Raw genomic sequence first — 17,426 nt, 5'->3', positions numbered from 1 at the left:
CACTCCCGCTAGGCTTGTATTTGCCGTTGCGTGGGTCGAGGCCACGTCCGGGACCATGTGCTTGCTTGCCATAGTTTGATGCTCCACTTTGCGCTCGCTTGGAGCGTACGAGCCACTCTAGTTCCGTGGGCAGCAGCTGGCCGCCGGAGCCTGTGTTGTTGTCGACGTTGTTCCTCTCCTCGACCACCTTGAGCCAACCCGTGAGGTCATCGATGGTCATGTTCTCGAGGTCGAGCAACGTCTCGATGGCGCATGCCATCTGGCTGTACTTCTTGGGCACCACGGCCAAGAACTTCAACACCACCTTGTCCTCGGGAATATTATCACCGAGGTTGGCTAGTGCGCTCACTAGGCCGGTGAGGCGCATTGAGAATGCGTCGATGCCCTCACCGTACTTGAACTGCAGCGCCTCGTATTGCTTGCGAAGGGACTGCGCCTTCGCCTTCAGTGTGTCCCAGGCTTCCTTCGTCATGGCCTTGATGCGCAGCGTCGAGATCATGTCCGGCGGGACGGCGCAGAGCAGTGCCTCCATCGCTTGACGGTCGAGCTCTCGCTTGGCCGTGCCTGTCTCGATTGCCGACCATAGGCTATGCGCCTCGAGCACGACCTGCATGAAGAGTGCCCAGTCTCCATAGTTGGAGCGTGTGAGCGGAGGGAATTGTGTCGAGCCTGCCGCCCGTACCACTTTCTGCCCTACCACCTGGGATGCCCGTGCTGAGTCATCGAGCGTGGCAAGTGTTCCTGGTGGCGTGAGAGCAACACGGTCTCCATTCCCTACCATGGTGGATAGCTAGACTCAATGCTCTGATACCAAATGTGAGTTCTAAATCAACACTAGCAGGGCTAGATGATACACACACGCACTACATAGAGGACTGAATGGACTCTTCAGGAGTGACACAAGAAGTTGGGCAATTTTCTCTCTTATTTCTTGCTGCTACTACTAGTAGAAAACATGTCTTTGGTCCAGCACCCCTGGGAGCTATAGTCCCGGTTTAAAACGAACCGGGACTCATGGAGGGTATTGGTCCCGGTTGGTACTACGATTCGGGACTAAAAGGGTGGTGCAGGCTGCCTCCGGGGCAAAAACCTTTAGTCCCGGTTCGTATTACCAACCGGGACTAAATGTCTACCCTTTAGTCCCGGTTCGCTTTACCAACCGGGACTAAAGGATTTTTCCGGTTTTTTGGCTCCCCACGCACCTCCACCCCCGCTGGATCGCCTTTTTTTAGCACTGTTCAATATAAAATAAAATGTTAGAAAATTCAGAAATAAAATCTTTTGAGATTCTTGTGTGCTACACAACCTACTATTAGGGAAAATTAAAAAATTTGAATTTTGACTTTTTTGCAAAAAAGTTTAGAAAAGGTAAAACGGTATTAACTTTTGCATACAACGTCAGAAAAAACGTATAATATATCAAAATGATCGTGGGAAAAAAGTTACATCCGATTCTACCTTGGTTTACCCGGTTAGCCAATTTTTAGATTCTCCAAATTTGAATGAAAATATGAAAGCAAAAAGATTTTTGTTTTGCGAGAAGTTTAGTATTTTATATTTTTTTATTTTAAAATTAAATAATTGCATCCTGCATAAAGATTACTATTACTTAACCATAGAGTTAGCCAATTTTAAGATTTTCAAATTTTCAGGTTTGTCAAAAAAATTATTAAAAAATTAATTAAAAAATATTAAAAATTCGAAACAAAATAAGTTAATATTTAAAACAATTTAAAATTATAAGATTTATTATATCATTAGTTTTGCTTATTAAAAGAATTATGAGAAATTCAAATAATAGAAAAGTGTGACATCGACCGACATATTAATAGGATTGATATGATACTACTATCAACAACATGAGCGCGAAGCACTTGGAAGCGGGACGGAAAGGAACTTGGAAGTTAGTGGGAGGATGGGTGACCGAGCGGGGAATTTGACCACGGGTAAGTAATTTGGTTAGAGATTAAACGTAGTAAGATACTAAACTAGTTAAATAACTGAAATACTAGAAATTCAAAAAAAGGGGAAAAAAGGAGCGAAATATAATTAGAAAAACAAAATGGATAATTTGTTTAAACGAAATAGCCTTTAGTCCCGGTTAGTGTTACAAACCGGGACTAAAGGTCATTTTCTCGACGCGTGCCAGCAGCCCACGTGGTGGGACCTTTAGTTCCGGTTTGTTTTACAACCGGGACTAAAGGGAAGGGCCTTTAGTCCCGAATGGTTCGTCCCGGTTTCAAAACCGGAACTAAAGGCCCTTACCAACCAGGATTATATGCCCTTTTTCTACTAGTGTACTTGGTGCTTTTATCAGGGATAAAAGGGGTGCTATTTACACTACTTCAACATCACTAGCTAAGAGTGTGAATCAGCAACTTTATAGTCAAGCCGTAGTCACAATCTATCCTGCCTACAAATCCTAAGCACTGCTCAAATCTTGACTTACTATTACTAGTGCTGCGGCAATGATCCTGCCTACAAATCCTAAGCACTGCTCAAATCTTGACTTACTATTACTAGTGCTGCTCAAATCTTGACTTACTATTACTAGTGCTGCGGCAATGATCCTGCCTATAAATCCTAAGCACTGCTCAAATCTTGACTTACTATTACTAGTGCGGCAATGTCCAACGTTCACACTCCATGTATTTTGAGTGCTGCACATGCATGTGTATCACGCCGGTGCATGGTGCATGGTGCATGAGTTTATTCACCCTAGTGTGTAAATTATGAGTATTCGCTGGCGACTGTTTAGTTAGTCACTCCATATAAATACGACTTAATGGCCTTCCAAGAAGATCAAGCTGCGGTGCAATATAGCTAGTGTTAAGTACCTGGATGCACCTCTATTACTTCACCAGATTCTCACAATTTGTCTCAGGAATTCATGGATACAAGTATCAGCAAGGGGGGAGTTTCAGAGAAGGGGTGAGGAACAGAAGCATGAGGTGGGAGGAGACAGTTCTTCAGTTTTACAGGCCTTCCAAAAGCAACGAACGAGAGAGATGCCTAGGCTATTTAGGGCCAGTTCTTTTGGAGCTTCTAGACAGCTTAGAGGTGAGGGGCAGCCTAAGCCCAAAAGAACTGGATTTTAAGCCGTGGTGGGAGGGAGCCGGCTTTGGCCCAGTTCTTTTAAGCTTCGGCTTGTGCATAAGCCATTGTGGCTAGAGCTGTCCACAGAAGCAGTTGTGAAATTAAGCTCTTGGGAAACTATAGTCCAGTTCTTTTTGGCTTCTCCTATCTTAGCTTATCATCTGAGGTGTATGCTGGAAAGTCTATAATACCCTTGGAACAAATTTGTGTGATGAGAAAAAAGAGACAGGGATTCAACAGACGATTGGTGATTGAGGGGGAGATGGCCGGACAAAGTACGTTCGCTGGAGTGGATGCGAGATGGCCGGACGAAGCCCTGCCATTCGACGTCTGCAGCAGAGGGAGTCCCGGCCGCCGAGCTCGAGCTCCGCTCGATGGGGCGATGACATGCAATGGGTGCCCGATGGAATCGGCGTGGCCTGAGATGGCGCGGCGGGGGACAGGAGGCGGGCGGGCGGCTGGAGCGTCGGGGGATGGGAGGCGGGCGGCGGCCGGAGCGTCTGGGGCAACGTCGGGGGATGGGAAGCGGGCGGCGCGCAGCCGGACCATCGGGGCGGCGTCGGGGAATGGGAGGCGGGCCGGCGGCCGCGGCGGTCGAGCATCGGGGCGGCGTCGGTGGATCAGAGGCGGGCTGGCAGCGGTCGGAGCGTCGGGGGATCAGAGGCGGGCGAGAGGCTGGCGGCGGCCGGAGCGTCCGGGTCGGCTGTGGTGGAGGAACCCTAACGTCTTTGTTTTCAGTCGCGAGAGGAACAATAGAATAGGAGTTTCTCTCTGTGGGTCGATGAGGGGTAACGTTTTGGTCAACTAACAGCTTTGCGGTGGCATTTCAACGTAAATAAGGCAAACGATAGGGGCAAGGCCATGTACCGATTCGCCTGGGTGCGGGAAGCTGCGGGAAGCTGGGGTACCCCAGCTTTTCCCCACTACACACAAATGGCCAATCTCTCCATCCTGTGGGTCATCGGCAGCTGTCGCTCGCTTGTTGGCGTGACGTAGCCTGGAGCTTTGGTGACCGTCGGATCAGGCGGTCCACTCAGGACCAGAGAATCGAGCGTTCCTCCTTCTCTCTCGCTTGGCTTGCTGAAGCTTCTCTTGATCTTCAGTAGAAGCAGCCTTGATGATTTCTTTCTCAATCGATGTCCTGGCCTTGCGTCTGTTAGTAGGAGCAGGGTTCGTGACAGCTAGCTTAAAGCCTTATTACTTGCAACGCGGGAGCTCACAGGAATCAATAGAATAGTTCACGCAATGGCAGCATCCATGGAGGCAGCCTGTGGCAGCGGAGCCAAGCACATCATCCTCGTCCATGGCGCGTGCCACGGAGGCTGGAGCTGGTACAAGGTGGCGTCTCGGCTGCGATCAGGGGCGGCAGAGCTCAGCTACCACGTCGGGGCCCCGGACCTCGCTGCGTCAGGGGTGGATGCCCGTCGGCTGTCGGAGGTGCCGACGTTCCGTGACTACACGGCGCCGCTGCTCGACGTGCTACGGTCACTACCGGAGGGTGAGAAGGCAGTGCTCGTCGGCCACAGCCTCGGGGGCCTGAGCGTCGCGCTCGCAGCGGAGCTGTTCCCGGAGAAGGTCGCCGCAGCGGTGTTCCTTACTGCCTTCATGCCGGACTGCGTGTCTCCGCCATCGGAGGTGATTCTTAAGGTAAAGTCTTGGATTTACAGTGGTAATCCTAGTTCATAGTATATTAATACAGATATTTTGTAAGCACTAACCAAGCGACTCCATAAAAGTTATTAATATGTTCACTTGTACATTGTGGCTTAGTACTACATGTTTTTCCTTTTCTTACTTACTTTTCATCTAGAATGTTGCCCGCAGCACTTACACACCGTTGGACAACGAGATGAGACCCCAAGATGCAGAGGGAAAACTCCCATCTTCCTTCATGTTCGGGCAACAGTTTACAGAACAACTGCTGTATCAGTTGTGCTCGCCTGAGGTAGGTGCACGAGCTGAGCTAATTTTGGTTGACGATTCCAAGTTGCTCATCAGAAAGCCACAAATGTAATCGAATTTAGTACACCCTCCATTCCATGAAACTTGTCTTAATTTTGTCAAAATTTAGATGTATGAAAGTACAGGAGAATCCGATTTACTGTAGGTCTCACAATTATGAACTTTGCTAACTTGGCAGGACCTCACACTTGGGAAATCTCTCATGCGAATTGGTTCACTCTTCCTGGAAGACCTGCAAACCCAGCCGCCATTCACCAAGGATCACTATGGATTAGTGCGTAAGGTATATGTGGTCTGTAAGCAAGATAAGACCATTACCGAGGAGCACCAGAGATGGATGGTGGCGAACAATCCTGTTGATGAGGTCATGGAGATCGACGGTGCGGATCACATGGCAATGCTTTCTACGCCAGACCAAGTTGTGAAGTGCATCATTGACATTGCTAACAGATACAATTGAGTTAGAGTAAATAGTTTCAATGGCTATGTACCGTGGATAGCGTGAGAGTGGACTAATGGAACCGGCCGGTATATGAGCGCCGATATCTCACCGCACGTTCTTGATCGCGCTATGTTAGGTTATTAATGTGGAAAGTGCACATAAAAGCTCCGCTGTTGACGAATACGATGTCTTCTCTGCAGATCGTCCGAGGTACCCATCCTGATCAGCAGTTCCTTTGGGTCAGGCCAGCCCACCACTGAACAGTTTTTCACGGGAGTAAAAACTGAAATTTACTTCCGCAGCTGGCTTTAAAGACCACCACCGGCCCATCCCACAAACCACTGGTTACCTTCTTCCCCGGTGAAATTCACAAATCCCTACGCCTCTGCTCGCCGCCCGCCGCCGATCCGCTCGTTCCCACCATAGGGCACCAAAAAAAAAAGGCCATACAGATCAAGGGCAAGAGCTAAGCTTCGGATGGCGGACGGACAGATCGACCTGTCTCCGTCGCGAGCTGTTCTGGATCTATCGCCGGTGGCCGGAGAGCGAGGTGACGATTCGAGGAGTGGGTCTTTCAGCCCGCCTCAAGGACAGCCGGTGGAGAGCGCACCATCCGAGGCTGCAAGCCTAGCGCGAGCAGTCACTGATGATGTGTCTAGCATCCACCTGCCGCCGGCGACGGAATACGGCGACAGCCTTGATTACCCCGGTGGTGCAGCCTCGGAGCTAACTGGGGAAATTATGGCCGCATCAGCTGTGTTGTTGCCTCCGTGGCGACAGAGCTTTGGCACATGAGACAAGAACTAGAGCGGACTGAAACAATGGCGACAGTGGGGAGCTGATGGAGGAGCTGTGGTTCGAAATGTATCCTCTCTGTGCGCTTAAATAGTGCTCGCGGTAAAACTTGCCCTTGCCCGTTTCTGTCCGTTATATAGGGTGTGTTTGGTAGGTCGGATCACCCCAACATGTGTTTCCCACCTCATACATGCTGACCTTAGATATGCTGAGTTGAGATTTTGTGGGTTGTTTGGTAGCCCGTATTTGTTGAGAGGTGCTGAGTTGAGATGGTGTTCGGTGGCTTGTATGAGTTGAGATGATTCTTTGTCCAGAATTTTGCACAAAGGTCCCTGAACAGAAAAACAAAAAGCAATCGGGTCCTTCGTTCATGGAGGCTACTCCGACCACCGCAGTGAGGAGGCTACTCCGGCCATGGAGGCGTGTGAAGGCGACGCGTAGAGGCGGCGCAATACTGCCGGACGTTGGGGGTCGTTGTGGCGGCCGTCGATTCGAGTCCCGGCGGCGGTGGGTGGCTGCTGTCGCGGCGCAAGGAGGCGACGCTGGTGGAGGCGTCTCTGACGGCCGTGGCGGCGCGTAGAGGCGGCGCGTCTCTGGCGGCCGTGCCGGGGCTTGGAGCTAGCCCTAGCGGCGCGAGAAGGCGGCGCGAGGCGGGAGGCTTGGAGCTGTCTCTGGCGCGAGGCGCGCGTCGATGCAGCACGCCCCACGACGCGTCGAGGTTGCGCATCGAGGCGGCGCGTTCTGGCGGCGGTTGGTGGCGCAGGTAAGCTCGTCCCCGTGGCGCGTCCGGGAGGAGCAGTTCGCCGGCGCGTCCAGGCGTGGAGGAGGGAGCTCGCCGGCATCCAGGCGTGGAGGAGGAAGAGTTCGACGGCGTCCAGGCGTGGAGGAGGAGCAGTCGGCGGAGGCGGCGCTGGTGGAGGCGATGCGGTCGCAGGATAAGAGAGAGGAGACGCGGGCCGCGCGGGGTGGGGGGAAATGACTGCGGGGTGGGGGTCTGGGGGGGCGCGGGCCGCTGCTACAGTGGTTTGCGGGATTACCTCATCCCGGATGAGCAGCGAAGCTCGATTTGAGCTTCCCTCCTCATCCCGGCTCTGGGGCGTTTTCCGTATCACCTCAGCAGTGCGCAGATGGAAAGAGCCAGGCTAACAAACACCGTATCCCTTTAAAATCTTGGTTGGAAGGAGAGTTTCTGAGTAGCCCCGGGCTACCAAACACGCCCATAGTAACCAGTGCTGGTCCAACACAAAACGGTCCTCTGTACCGATCGCCATGCAGCTGACTTTCCTAACGCTGTCGGCCCTGGACCATCTGAATTTGCTGCTGATCCCATGCAATACACACATCATACAGCCTTTACAAAGACTATATACATTGTGTGGTCCTTCCGCTGCACGAATCTTGGATTGCTGACAGCCTTAGATGCGCCGGGATCAAATGCCGAGCGGTTCAACCGCGCGTTTTCCGTTGTGGACTTATGGAACTCGGCGGTATGTGATCCTGGGGCAACTTGCCCTTTCATTGGTCCAGCAGTTTGTGGCGCGTCCACTGCTTGGAGGTGAATTTGGCGTATAGTAACAACAAATTTGGGGCGCGGAAAAACAAGGACACGGTGCAGTCCCCGCCTCGCTCCCTCGGTCGCCTCCTCCAGGCGACGGGGGAGCCAAACCCTAGCCCCCCGCCGCCGCCACCTAGCCTCCCCGCCCGCTCCCTCGTCGCCTCCCGAGGCCGCCGGCGGCTAAGCCGTCCGCCGCCGATGAAGGGGGCGGCGAGGATCTAGGCCTCTCGGGATCCCGCACGGCCCGTCTCGGAGGGAGGACGCCATGCCGGACCCCGGAGGTCATCGCCGTCCTCCGCCCCTCCTGCGCCCCTCGTCGTGGCTCCGCCGTCTCGGCCTTCGCTGCAGCCTCCTGCAGCTCACCGTCCGGCGACGCCCGACTTTGGCGCGGTCTGGCTGGGGAGGGCCCGATCTAGGCCCGCCCGGGCTCGATCTGGGCCTGGAGGGCTGTGGCCTGCGCCGCTCCCAGCTCTCCCGGTGTGCGCCGTGTTTTCTTCCGCCTTTGCCGGGGCCTCCCGCGGTGTCCGGGGCGACGTCGTCGCGGCCTGGGCTACCGGCGGTTTGGCGGCCGGATCCGATGCCTCCTGCAGCGGATTGGTCGGTTTGCGTTTCTCTGGCGTGTGGTGGATGTTTGGTGGACGGCATCAAGGTACCCTGCTCAGCGAGCCCCCTCTCCTGCCAGGGCCTACGTTGGCCTATCGACATCGTTGACACTCCAGGCGAAAGCTTCGCACCATTCGGTGCCGATGTTGGCGGTGCCCTTGGGTACCGTTCTCCCTGTTGAGGGCTTCATCGGGGAGCTTGGTCTCCCGCTGTCGCGAGTTCTTGCGTTCTCCGGGTGAAAACCTCTGCTCCTTGGAGCGGGCGGCGGCGACACTCTGTGCCGTTACCTTCTTGAAGGCGCCGCTTTTGGAGTCCGTGTTCCTCCTGGTGTGGTAGATGCGTGGTAGTTGTGCTCGGTTGCCTTGTTGTCGAGGGTGGTGGAAGCCGGGGCGGCGGCCCCGGACGGTTGACGTGCGCCGAGGCGGCGGCCTCGGATGGTCTTGCAGCGATGACTCCATGGGGTGTGGTCATGGTCTAGCAAGGCTTGGGTGGCGTGTTCGTGCTACGTGGGTAGCGAGCTCGTCGGCCCGGCCTACGCGACGGGGTGGTCGGTGTGGCTGGCAAGTCGGGGCGGCGGCCCCGGATCTTTTGGCGCGGTGTTCGTGGTCTGCGGGTGGTCGCCTTGGTAGCTTGGGCTACAAGACGTCCATGCCGTGCGGCGTTGCGGCTCGCCTCCGAGCTGGGGACGTCGGAGCAGCGGCTCCGGTTTTGGTGGTGTGTGTTTGATCGTCGGCGGTCTGGTTTCGTGTGGGCGATGAGGCCCCGACTTTTGTGCGGTTTTTCCGGCCGGTTTCCCTCATAAACTCGGCCACTCTGTATGGTTTTTGGACCCGGTTTCCCTGATTAACTGAGCCAACCCTTCTTCTATTAATATATCGAGCAGCTCACCTGCCGAATTCTCAAAAAACAACAAATTTGGCGTAATACATATGTGGACCCTAGACAGTTAATAAAGTAAAACAGTACTGACAGAGCTGCAGCAGCGACAGTGCTCGGACGAGGACAGGAGCTCGCTGCGAAGTCGTACGGAGCGCTGGAGCGCCCCGCGACTTTGGAAGCTCCGGCCGCCACCGGGGCCAGCCCGACGGGGCAGCAGTACGGTGAGCGGAAGGGCCACTCCGCGCAGCAGCGCGACGCGCGGCGGCGGCGCGGCAGAGGAGCAGCACGGCGCCCTACGGCTGCGTGGCTAACGTCTTCGCGCTCGCTTGATCGCCCGCCCGCTCGACCTGCTCCCGTTTGGGCAGCCCAGCCCCGGCGCCGTCGCCGTGCGCGCCCTCTTGGAGTCCGACGCCCGCCACGAGCGCAGACTCGACGCCGACATGCGCGCCCTCGTGGAGCCCGACGACGCCATGGAGCAGCACGACGCGCGGCGGCGCGGCAGAGGAGCAACGCGACGCCCCGCCCCGACGCCGCCGAGCGCACCCTTGTTGTTAGACAAGGACTTACACACGGCGTCCGCGCCGCCTTGGAGTAGACTCCAAGAAACCTAGCAGCATACGGATATGTATTTGTGTTGTAATCATGTTGGACTTGTATTTCTTTGGCATATAAATATATGAGGGGGGAGGCCGTGACATTGATCACGCAGCCTAAAATTCTATTCGGCTTTCATGGTATCAGAGCACCAGCCGATCCTACCCCCCCTCTAAACCCTAAATTTTTCGACACCCTCCCCCCGCCGTCGCGATGACTCCCGACGAGATCGCCAAGCTCGAAGCCGAGCTGAAGCAGCGCGAATCCCTCCTTCAGGCGCGCAAGGATGAGCTCGACCGCCGTGCTGCCGAGATCGGCAAGGCCGTCGATAGCAACCCTACCCCCCAAAACCCTTCCACCTACGTCCCTTCCGTCAAGACCATCGTCGCCATCACCCTTGATCTGCAGGACTCCAACTACATCAAGTGGCGCGAGCTCTTTCTCGTCGCCCTTGGACGCTACGGCCTCACCAGCCACGTCACCGGCACCGCCGACGCCACGCCCTCGGACACCTCCCCCACCTCCGATTGGGCGCGTGACGACTTCACCGTCCTCTCCTGAATCTACGGCTCGATCTCCCCCGAGCTCTTCGGCATCGTCATCTCCCCTGGCTCGACGGCGCGGCAGATCTGGGACTCCATCGCCAACCTCTTCCACGACAACAAGAAAAGCCGCGCCCTTGCCCTCGACGCGGAATTTCGCAACACGCCACAAGGTGACATGAGTGTCCATGATTACTGCGCCAAGCTCAAGTCTCTTGCCGATGCTCTCGGTGACGTTGGTGAGAAAATCTCGGATGACACCCTCGTCCTCACGGTTCTCCGCGGCCTCAACGAACAATACAGCCACCTCCGCGCCTTCCTTCCCTACCAGGTGGCGTTCCCCACGCTCCGCCCTGGTTCTCGAGGAGGCGCAAAAGAAGACTGATGCCAAGCATGCGGCATCCACTGCGCTCTGGGCCAGCGGCAATAGTGTGCTTCCCAACGGCGGCAACTCATCGCACGCCGGGGGCGCCCCTCCTCCTGCCGGCCCTGGCGGTGGTCCGTCTCATCCACGGACTCCCTCGCCCCTCCAGCCCGGCGTCTTCACCAACTTCAGCCGGGGTGGTGGCAGCGGAGGCCGCCGTGGACGCGGCGGAGGTCGCGGCCGTGGCCGTGACAGCAACAGCCCTTGGATGTTTAATCCCTGGACCGGCCTCCCTACGCGCGCTCATCAACTCCAGCAGCAGCAGCCGGCGATGCCCTCCTCCTGGCAGCCCCGTTGGCGCGCTCCGACCCCCGGCGTCTTGGGGCCTCGACCAGCTCTGCCACCGTACCAGGCGTACACCGCCACCGGCTACCAGCATCCCTCCAGCAACATGATGATCGCTCAGCAGCCGCAGCAGCAACAACATATTGACCCAGCTCTTCTTACAGCTCTCCAGAATTTGCAGCTCCCTGGCGGCCAGGAGTGGGTCATGGACTCCGGCGCCTCGTCTCATATGGCATCCGATCACGGTATACTTTCCTCCTCCGTTCCCTTTTCCGCACATAAAATCATAGTGGGCAATGGTGCTTCTCTCCCTGTCACACATACCGGCTCTCACACCTTCACCCTTAATTCTAAAAACTTCTTTCTTCGTCATATTCTAATTGTTCCACACATTATCAAAAATCTAATTTCTGTTCGTCAATTTACAATCGATAATCTTTGTTCCATCGAATTTGACCCCTTTGGTTTCTCCGTGAAGGATCTTCTTACCAAGACCGTGATTCTTCGATGCAATAGTCCCGGTCCTCTCTACTCCATCTGCCGCCCACCAGAAGCCCAGACTCTACTTGCCACTTCATCAACCGAGCTTTGGCATCGTCGCCTTGGACACCCCGGCCATCCCACCATGCAACGTCTTCATCGGCAACAACATATTCCTAGCAATAAACCCCTATCGTCTTTATGTCATGCTTGCCAATTAGGTCGTCACATTAGGCTCCCCTTTTATTCCTCGAATTCTTATAGTATCAAACCGTTTCAATTAATACATTGTGATTTGTGGACATCACCGATTCCTAGTTCTTCTGGTTACAATTATTATCTCATTATTGTGGATGACTTTACGCATTACTTTTGGACATTTCCACTTCGCAAGAAATCAGATGTTTATGCAACCTTCACCGCCTTTCATGCCTATGCTCGCACCCAATTCAACCTTCCCATCCTAGCTATTCAATGTGATAATGGCCGCGAATTTGACAATCATCAAGTAAACTCCTTCTTCTCCCAACACGGCACCCTCTTCCGATTTTCTTGCCCACACACCTCGCAGCAAAACGGCAAGGCCGAACGTGCTATTCGCACCACCAACAATGTCATTCGCACTCTTTTATTCCAAGCTTCGATGCCGCCCTCTCTTTGGGCTGAGGCACTTCATACCGCGACCTTCCTTATTAATATTAGACCAACCAAAGCTACCTCTCTCTCTACACCATATGAGCGTCTTCTCGGCCTTCCACCACCTTATCACACCTTACGTGTCTTCGGCTGTTTATGCTACCCAAACATCACCTCCACTTCACCAAACAAACTATCCCCCCGATCCACCAAATGTGTCTTTCTTGGATATCCGTCTCGTCACAAAGGGTATCGGTGCCTTGACCTAACCTCTCGTCGCATTATCATCTCCCGACATGTCATCTTTGATGAAACCTCTTTTCCTTATGCCCCTGTCGCCTCGCCGACACCTTCTGCATCTTCTTCTCCTGACCTCTTTTATCCACCCGTTCCTCCCTCTCTGCCGGCAGCCCGCCCTACCGCGGCAGCCGATCTCTCTGCCGCCAGCCCACGGCAGCCTGCCGCCGAGCCACGCCAGCCTGCCGCGCCTCATTCTCCTGCCGCGGCAGCACATTCTCCACCCATACGACCTTCACCACCAGTTAGTCCGCCACGGCCACCACCACCTATCCTGCATCGCACACGGTCCACCACCGGCCGCCTCCCTGGTCCACCTGCCAAACTCAACCTCCAAGCCATCGTCTCTTCTCCTCTTCCCACTAACTACCTCACCGCTCTTCGTGATCCTAATTGGCGACATGCCATGCAGGAAGAATTTGATGCTCTCACCCTCAATCAGACATGGACTCTGGTTCCCCCTCCTCCTGGCGCTAACATTGTGAGCGGAAAGTGGATCTTCCATCACAAATACAACGCCGATGGCTCTCTTGCCCGACACAAAGCTCGTTGGGTTGTTCGTGGTTTTTCTCAACAACCCGGAGTTGATTTCGATGAAACCTTTAGTCCTGTCGTCAAACCGGCCACCATCCGCATTATCTTATCTCTTGCTCTCTCTAACTCTTGGCCTATCCATCAACTCGATGTCAAAAACGCCTTTCTACATGGTCACCTCAACGAAGTTGTCTACAGCCAACAACCCTCTGGTTTCATCAACCCTCAAACCCCTACTCACGTATGTCGGCTTCTCAAATCCCTCTATGGTCTCAAACAGGCCCCACGTGCCTGGTTTCAACGTTTTTCCTACTTTGCTCGCACCATCGGGTTCATTGAATCCAAATCCGACGCCTCCCTATTCATTCTTCGCCGCGGTGCCGACACCGCCTATCTTCTCTTGTACGTCGACGACATTATCCTTACAGCTTCCTCTCCCAGCTTCCTCTCCAATATCACTTCGTCTCTTAGTCATGAATTTGCAATGAAGGATCTTGGTCCCCTTCATCATTTCCTTGGAATCCATGTCACTCGCTCACCCACTAGCATTCATCTCTCCCAACATCAGTATATCTTAGATATTCTTAACCGTGCCGGTATGCGGGATTGTCATCCCGTCACCACTCCTATCGATACCAAGTCTAAACTTTCCTCTACCGCCGGTCCACCGGTGGCTGATCCATCCTTTTATCGCAGCCTGGCTGGGGCATTACAGTACGCCACCCTCACTCGTCCTGACATCTCATATGCTATCCAACAAATATGTCTTCACATGCATGATCCTCGAGAGCCTCACTTCTCTCTTATCAAACGCGTTCTTCGCTATCTCAAGGGTACACTCTCTCACGGTCTTACACTTCACAAATCCACTTCTCATTCTCTCATTGCCTACTCGGATGCTGATTGGGCGGGATGTCCGGACACCAGACGCTCCACGTCAGGGTTTTGCATGTATCTTGGAGATAATTTGATTAGCTGGTCTTCTCGCCGTCAAACGACGGTCTCTCGCTCGATCTTTGAGGCCGAATATAGAGCCGTTGCAACAGCCGTGGCCGAATCATGCTGGGTACGCCAACTAATGCAGGAGCTTCACTGTCCTATTCACACTGCCACAATTGTTTACTGTGACAATGTCAGTGCGGTGTATCTCTCCGCCAACCCTGTGCATCATAAGTGCACCAAGCACATTGAGCTTGACATACATTTTGTTCGGGAAAAGGTTGCTCTCGGTGCTGTTCGTGTGCTTCATGTCCCGTCCTCTTCACAGTATGCTGATATCTTCACTAAAGGACTGCCGACTGCATTATTCCGAGAGTTTCGCTCCAGTCTTCACGTCGATACTCTCCATCGTTCAGACTGCGGGGGCGTGTTAGACAAGGACTTACACACGGCGTCCGCGCCGCCTTGGAGTAGACTCCAAGAAACCTAGCAGCATACGGATATGTATTTGTGTTGTAATCATGTTGGACTTGTATTTCTTTGGCATATAAATATATGAGGGGGGAGGCCGTGACATTGATCACGCAGCCTAAAATTCTATTCGGCTTTCACTTGTGTAGCCCGACGATGATGAGGTTGAGATGGAGCCGGTGTGGCTGGTGGAGGTCGCCGACGAGGTTGACGTGGAGGTCGCCGCGTGCTGCTCACCGCCGCCCCGTCCGTGCCTAGAATTTCGCCGCCAGTCATGTCCGAGGCTCCGGGGGCGCGCACGGGGACCATCGAGAACAAGCAGTCATGTGATGTGGTTTTTGGTCGTGGTGCAGAACTGCAGGTAAGCGGATGGGGAGAGGCACTTAATTTGCTGGGGCCCACGGATGTATTCAGCTTTGTATTCTCTTTTGTACTAGAAAATGGCAGCTGCTCCTGTATGGCTCACATGCGAGCTGGACCAATCAAAATTGGACTTCCGCTCAGTGCATATGCCCGCAGGTTCAACTGAGAGTTTCCCAGCGTTATGTTACTCCGAAAGAAATATGGATGGTGCGTTAACATGTCTCGATTTTCTCATCATGATAAAAGCAACATTGTTTGCCGATCCGCATGGCAAGATCGCTTTTTGTTAAAATGAGCTTGTTTTACACAACAATGAAAATTACTATTCTTTAATGGGACTTCCACTTCTCAATCTTTTTATTATAATAATAATTGGTGTATCTACCTAGACCAAGGCCTGGTACATTGGTTTTGTTATAAGAGATACATAGGCCCCCTTTTCTGTATATCTTAGTGTATAAGAGGTTTCCTACATAGTATGTATCACACATGTACATTTTTTTTCGATAAAGAGAATATATTAACATCAAAACATACCAACCACCCAACCTCTGCAACAACGCACCACCTTAATGGCACTACGGATGCACACAGCCAAAAAATAGAAAAGAAAACTAAGAAACAAAAGTCCCGCTACAGTATCTCGAGCCTAACTGCAGCAATACATCCACCACCAAGACAACACCTGAAATACAGACTCTCAAAAAACGACGCCCTCAAGAAGTGAACAATGCTCTAACACCGTCGTCGCCCGATCAAAGATCTTAGGTTTTCACCCTGAAGATAGTCCCCGCTCTCAAAACAATGCCTCCAACAAAGTCATTGCCAGACACAACCAGTTAAGGCTAGACCTTGGTTTTTCACCCTGAAAGGTAGGACTCTGAACTTCACATGTGTTGTCGCCCCCACTTTCTTACCGCTGTTGTGAAGCCCGGAACACCAAGCAAGTCCATCAACAGCGCGGAGACTTGAACCTCCCTTAGCTAGTCCTCCCATCCGGCCTTCATGAAATTCTCATCTTCCAACTTTCATCATGGATCCATAGTCACTTGATGTCCACACATAAAAAGAGCTTCACGCCGCTCCCTCCAGAACCAAACGGTCAGAACAAAAGCATGGGTGCGCGCGACCGAATACCACCCGTTCCAGCAAACTACAGGCAAAAGATGCATTGTTGCATTCACCGGCGGAGCCTTCTGGAACTCAACACTCCGACTAGATGAAAAGGATCAGCATCCGGTAGGTCTTCATCTTCGCAGAAGAAGAACCCTAGGACCACCACCTTCAAACCCGAAGCAGACGAACATGCCCCCACGCCGCCATCCGCTGACCAACGATGACGAAGGCGAATTCGGTGGACGGCGGAAGCCGCAACACGCCATCCTCGCCCCGCACATCGCCGCCCCCTTCCTCGCGTCGCCAGCAGAAGCCGGCGATGGATCTCGGCGGGCACAAGATCCAACAGCCGCCGCCACCACCATCCATCGCCGGAGGCCGTGGAGGAGGAGCCGCCGCCGCACATCTAGGGACGCTGCCCTAGACGTGGAGCACGCCGAAGCCGGAGGTCGCCGCCCCAGCCACCACCGCCGGTCGCTGCCTCCAACAATCCCCCGGGCACTTTGGCGCCGGGGCCTGCCGCCACCGTGGCCAGCGCCGACGGCAGCGGCGGAAGGAGGGAGATCGGCCCCCCGGTAGCGCCCTGGGGAGCTCCACGGGAGGGGTTAAGAGTCGTACGGGAGCTCACACATGTACATGTATTGGCTCTTGACCCCTGTGATTGGTAGTTGTTTATTTCCAACATGGTATCAGACCCCAACTAGGGTCTCTCGCATGCTACAATTACGTGCTTGCTCCACCACCAACGTTGTCGTCGAAATATGTGCCCAACGTACAGTTTCTCTTCGCCCTCTTTCTTGTCAAGCTTCTATTCGTGCAGGTCCAATATCTATCTATCGTTTTTGTGGAGCTCGTGCAGGCCCGGCTCCATTTCGGTCGCTGCCTCCCCGATTTGGCTGCTTGTCGCATCTTCCGGCACCGCCTGCTATGATTCCCGTGGCCGCCACCTTTATCTGGTCCGCGTCTGCCATGATCCAGCCGCCCTGCCCCGATCCGGCCGTCCCAGCTCTGTTCTAGATGGCCACCACCCTGATCTAGCTGCCCCATCCCCGATCTGATAGCTCTTTGATTTGTGCACTGTAGTTCACGCTTGGACGAGCGCTCGATCGGAGCGAGCTTCCATGGGTCGGTCGGCACGTTGACCAAAAAAGAAGGGTACCAATATGGCATCTTCTTTGTCAAGCTATTTTAGCATTCCTCGTTGCTCCTGATTTTCGATGGCATCAATTATGATAAGTTTGTTGCCTCATGTGCGGTCATTGGCTTGGGGATGTTCTCCTTAGGGATGTCTCATGCCCGCAGTGTCATGTTGCTCTTGTGGCTCCTACCCCACATGTCCTTGTTGTTAGTGCTTCTCAAACCGCTAAGGATGCATCCAAGTCTACTGACGATGCTGTAGTGATACTTGTGATC

General features: G+C 53.9%; 1 protein-coding gene across 2 annotated transcripts; it reads left to right on the top strand.

Moving 5' to 3' along the window:
* The first annotated feature begins 3,745 nt into the window (after positions 1-3,745).
* On the top strand, positions 3,746-15,249 carry LOC127344035 (salicylic acid-binding protein 2). Of its 2 annotated transcripts, XM_071828475.1 has the most exons (4): positions 3,746-4,743; positions 4,907-5,041; positions 5,237-5,559; positions 15,072-15,249. In XM_071828475.1, the coding sequence occupies exons 1-3, from the start codon at positions 4,342-4,344 to the stop codon at positions 5,516-5,518; spliced, it is 819 nt and encodes a 272-aa protein (XP_071684576.1). In that variant the 5' UTR covers positions 3,746-4,341; the 3' UTR covers positions 5,519-5,559; positions 15,072-15,249. The 2 variants fall into 2 exon arrangements, with proteins under 2 accessions (XP_071684576.1, XP_051226220.1); XM_051370260.2 differs by lacking the exon at positions 15,072-15,249 and having other exon boundaries at positions 5,237-5,613.
* Positions 15,250-17,426: the final 2,177 nt, after the last annotated feature.

The sequence above is a fragment of the Lolium perenne genome, chromosome 3 (genome assembly GCF_019359855.2).
Source record: "Lolium perenne isolate Kyuss_39 chromosome 3, Kyuss_2.0, whole genome shotgun sequence".
NCBI lineage: Eukaryota > Viridiplantae > Streptophyta > Magnoliopsida > Poales > Poaceae > Lolium > Lolium perenne.
Note: the sequence above shows the minus strand (reverse complement) of the source record. Positions and strands in the feature narration are given on the sequence as shown.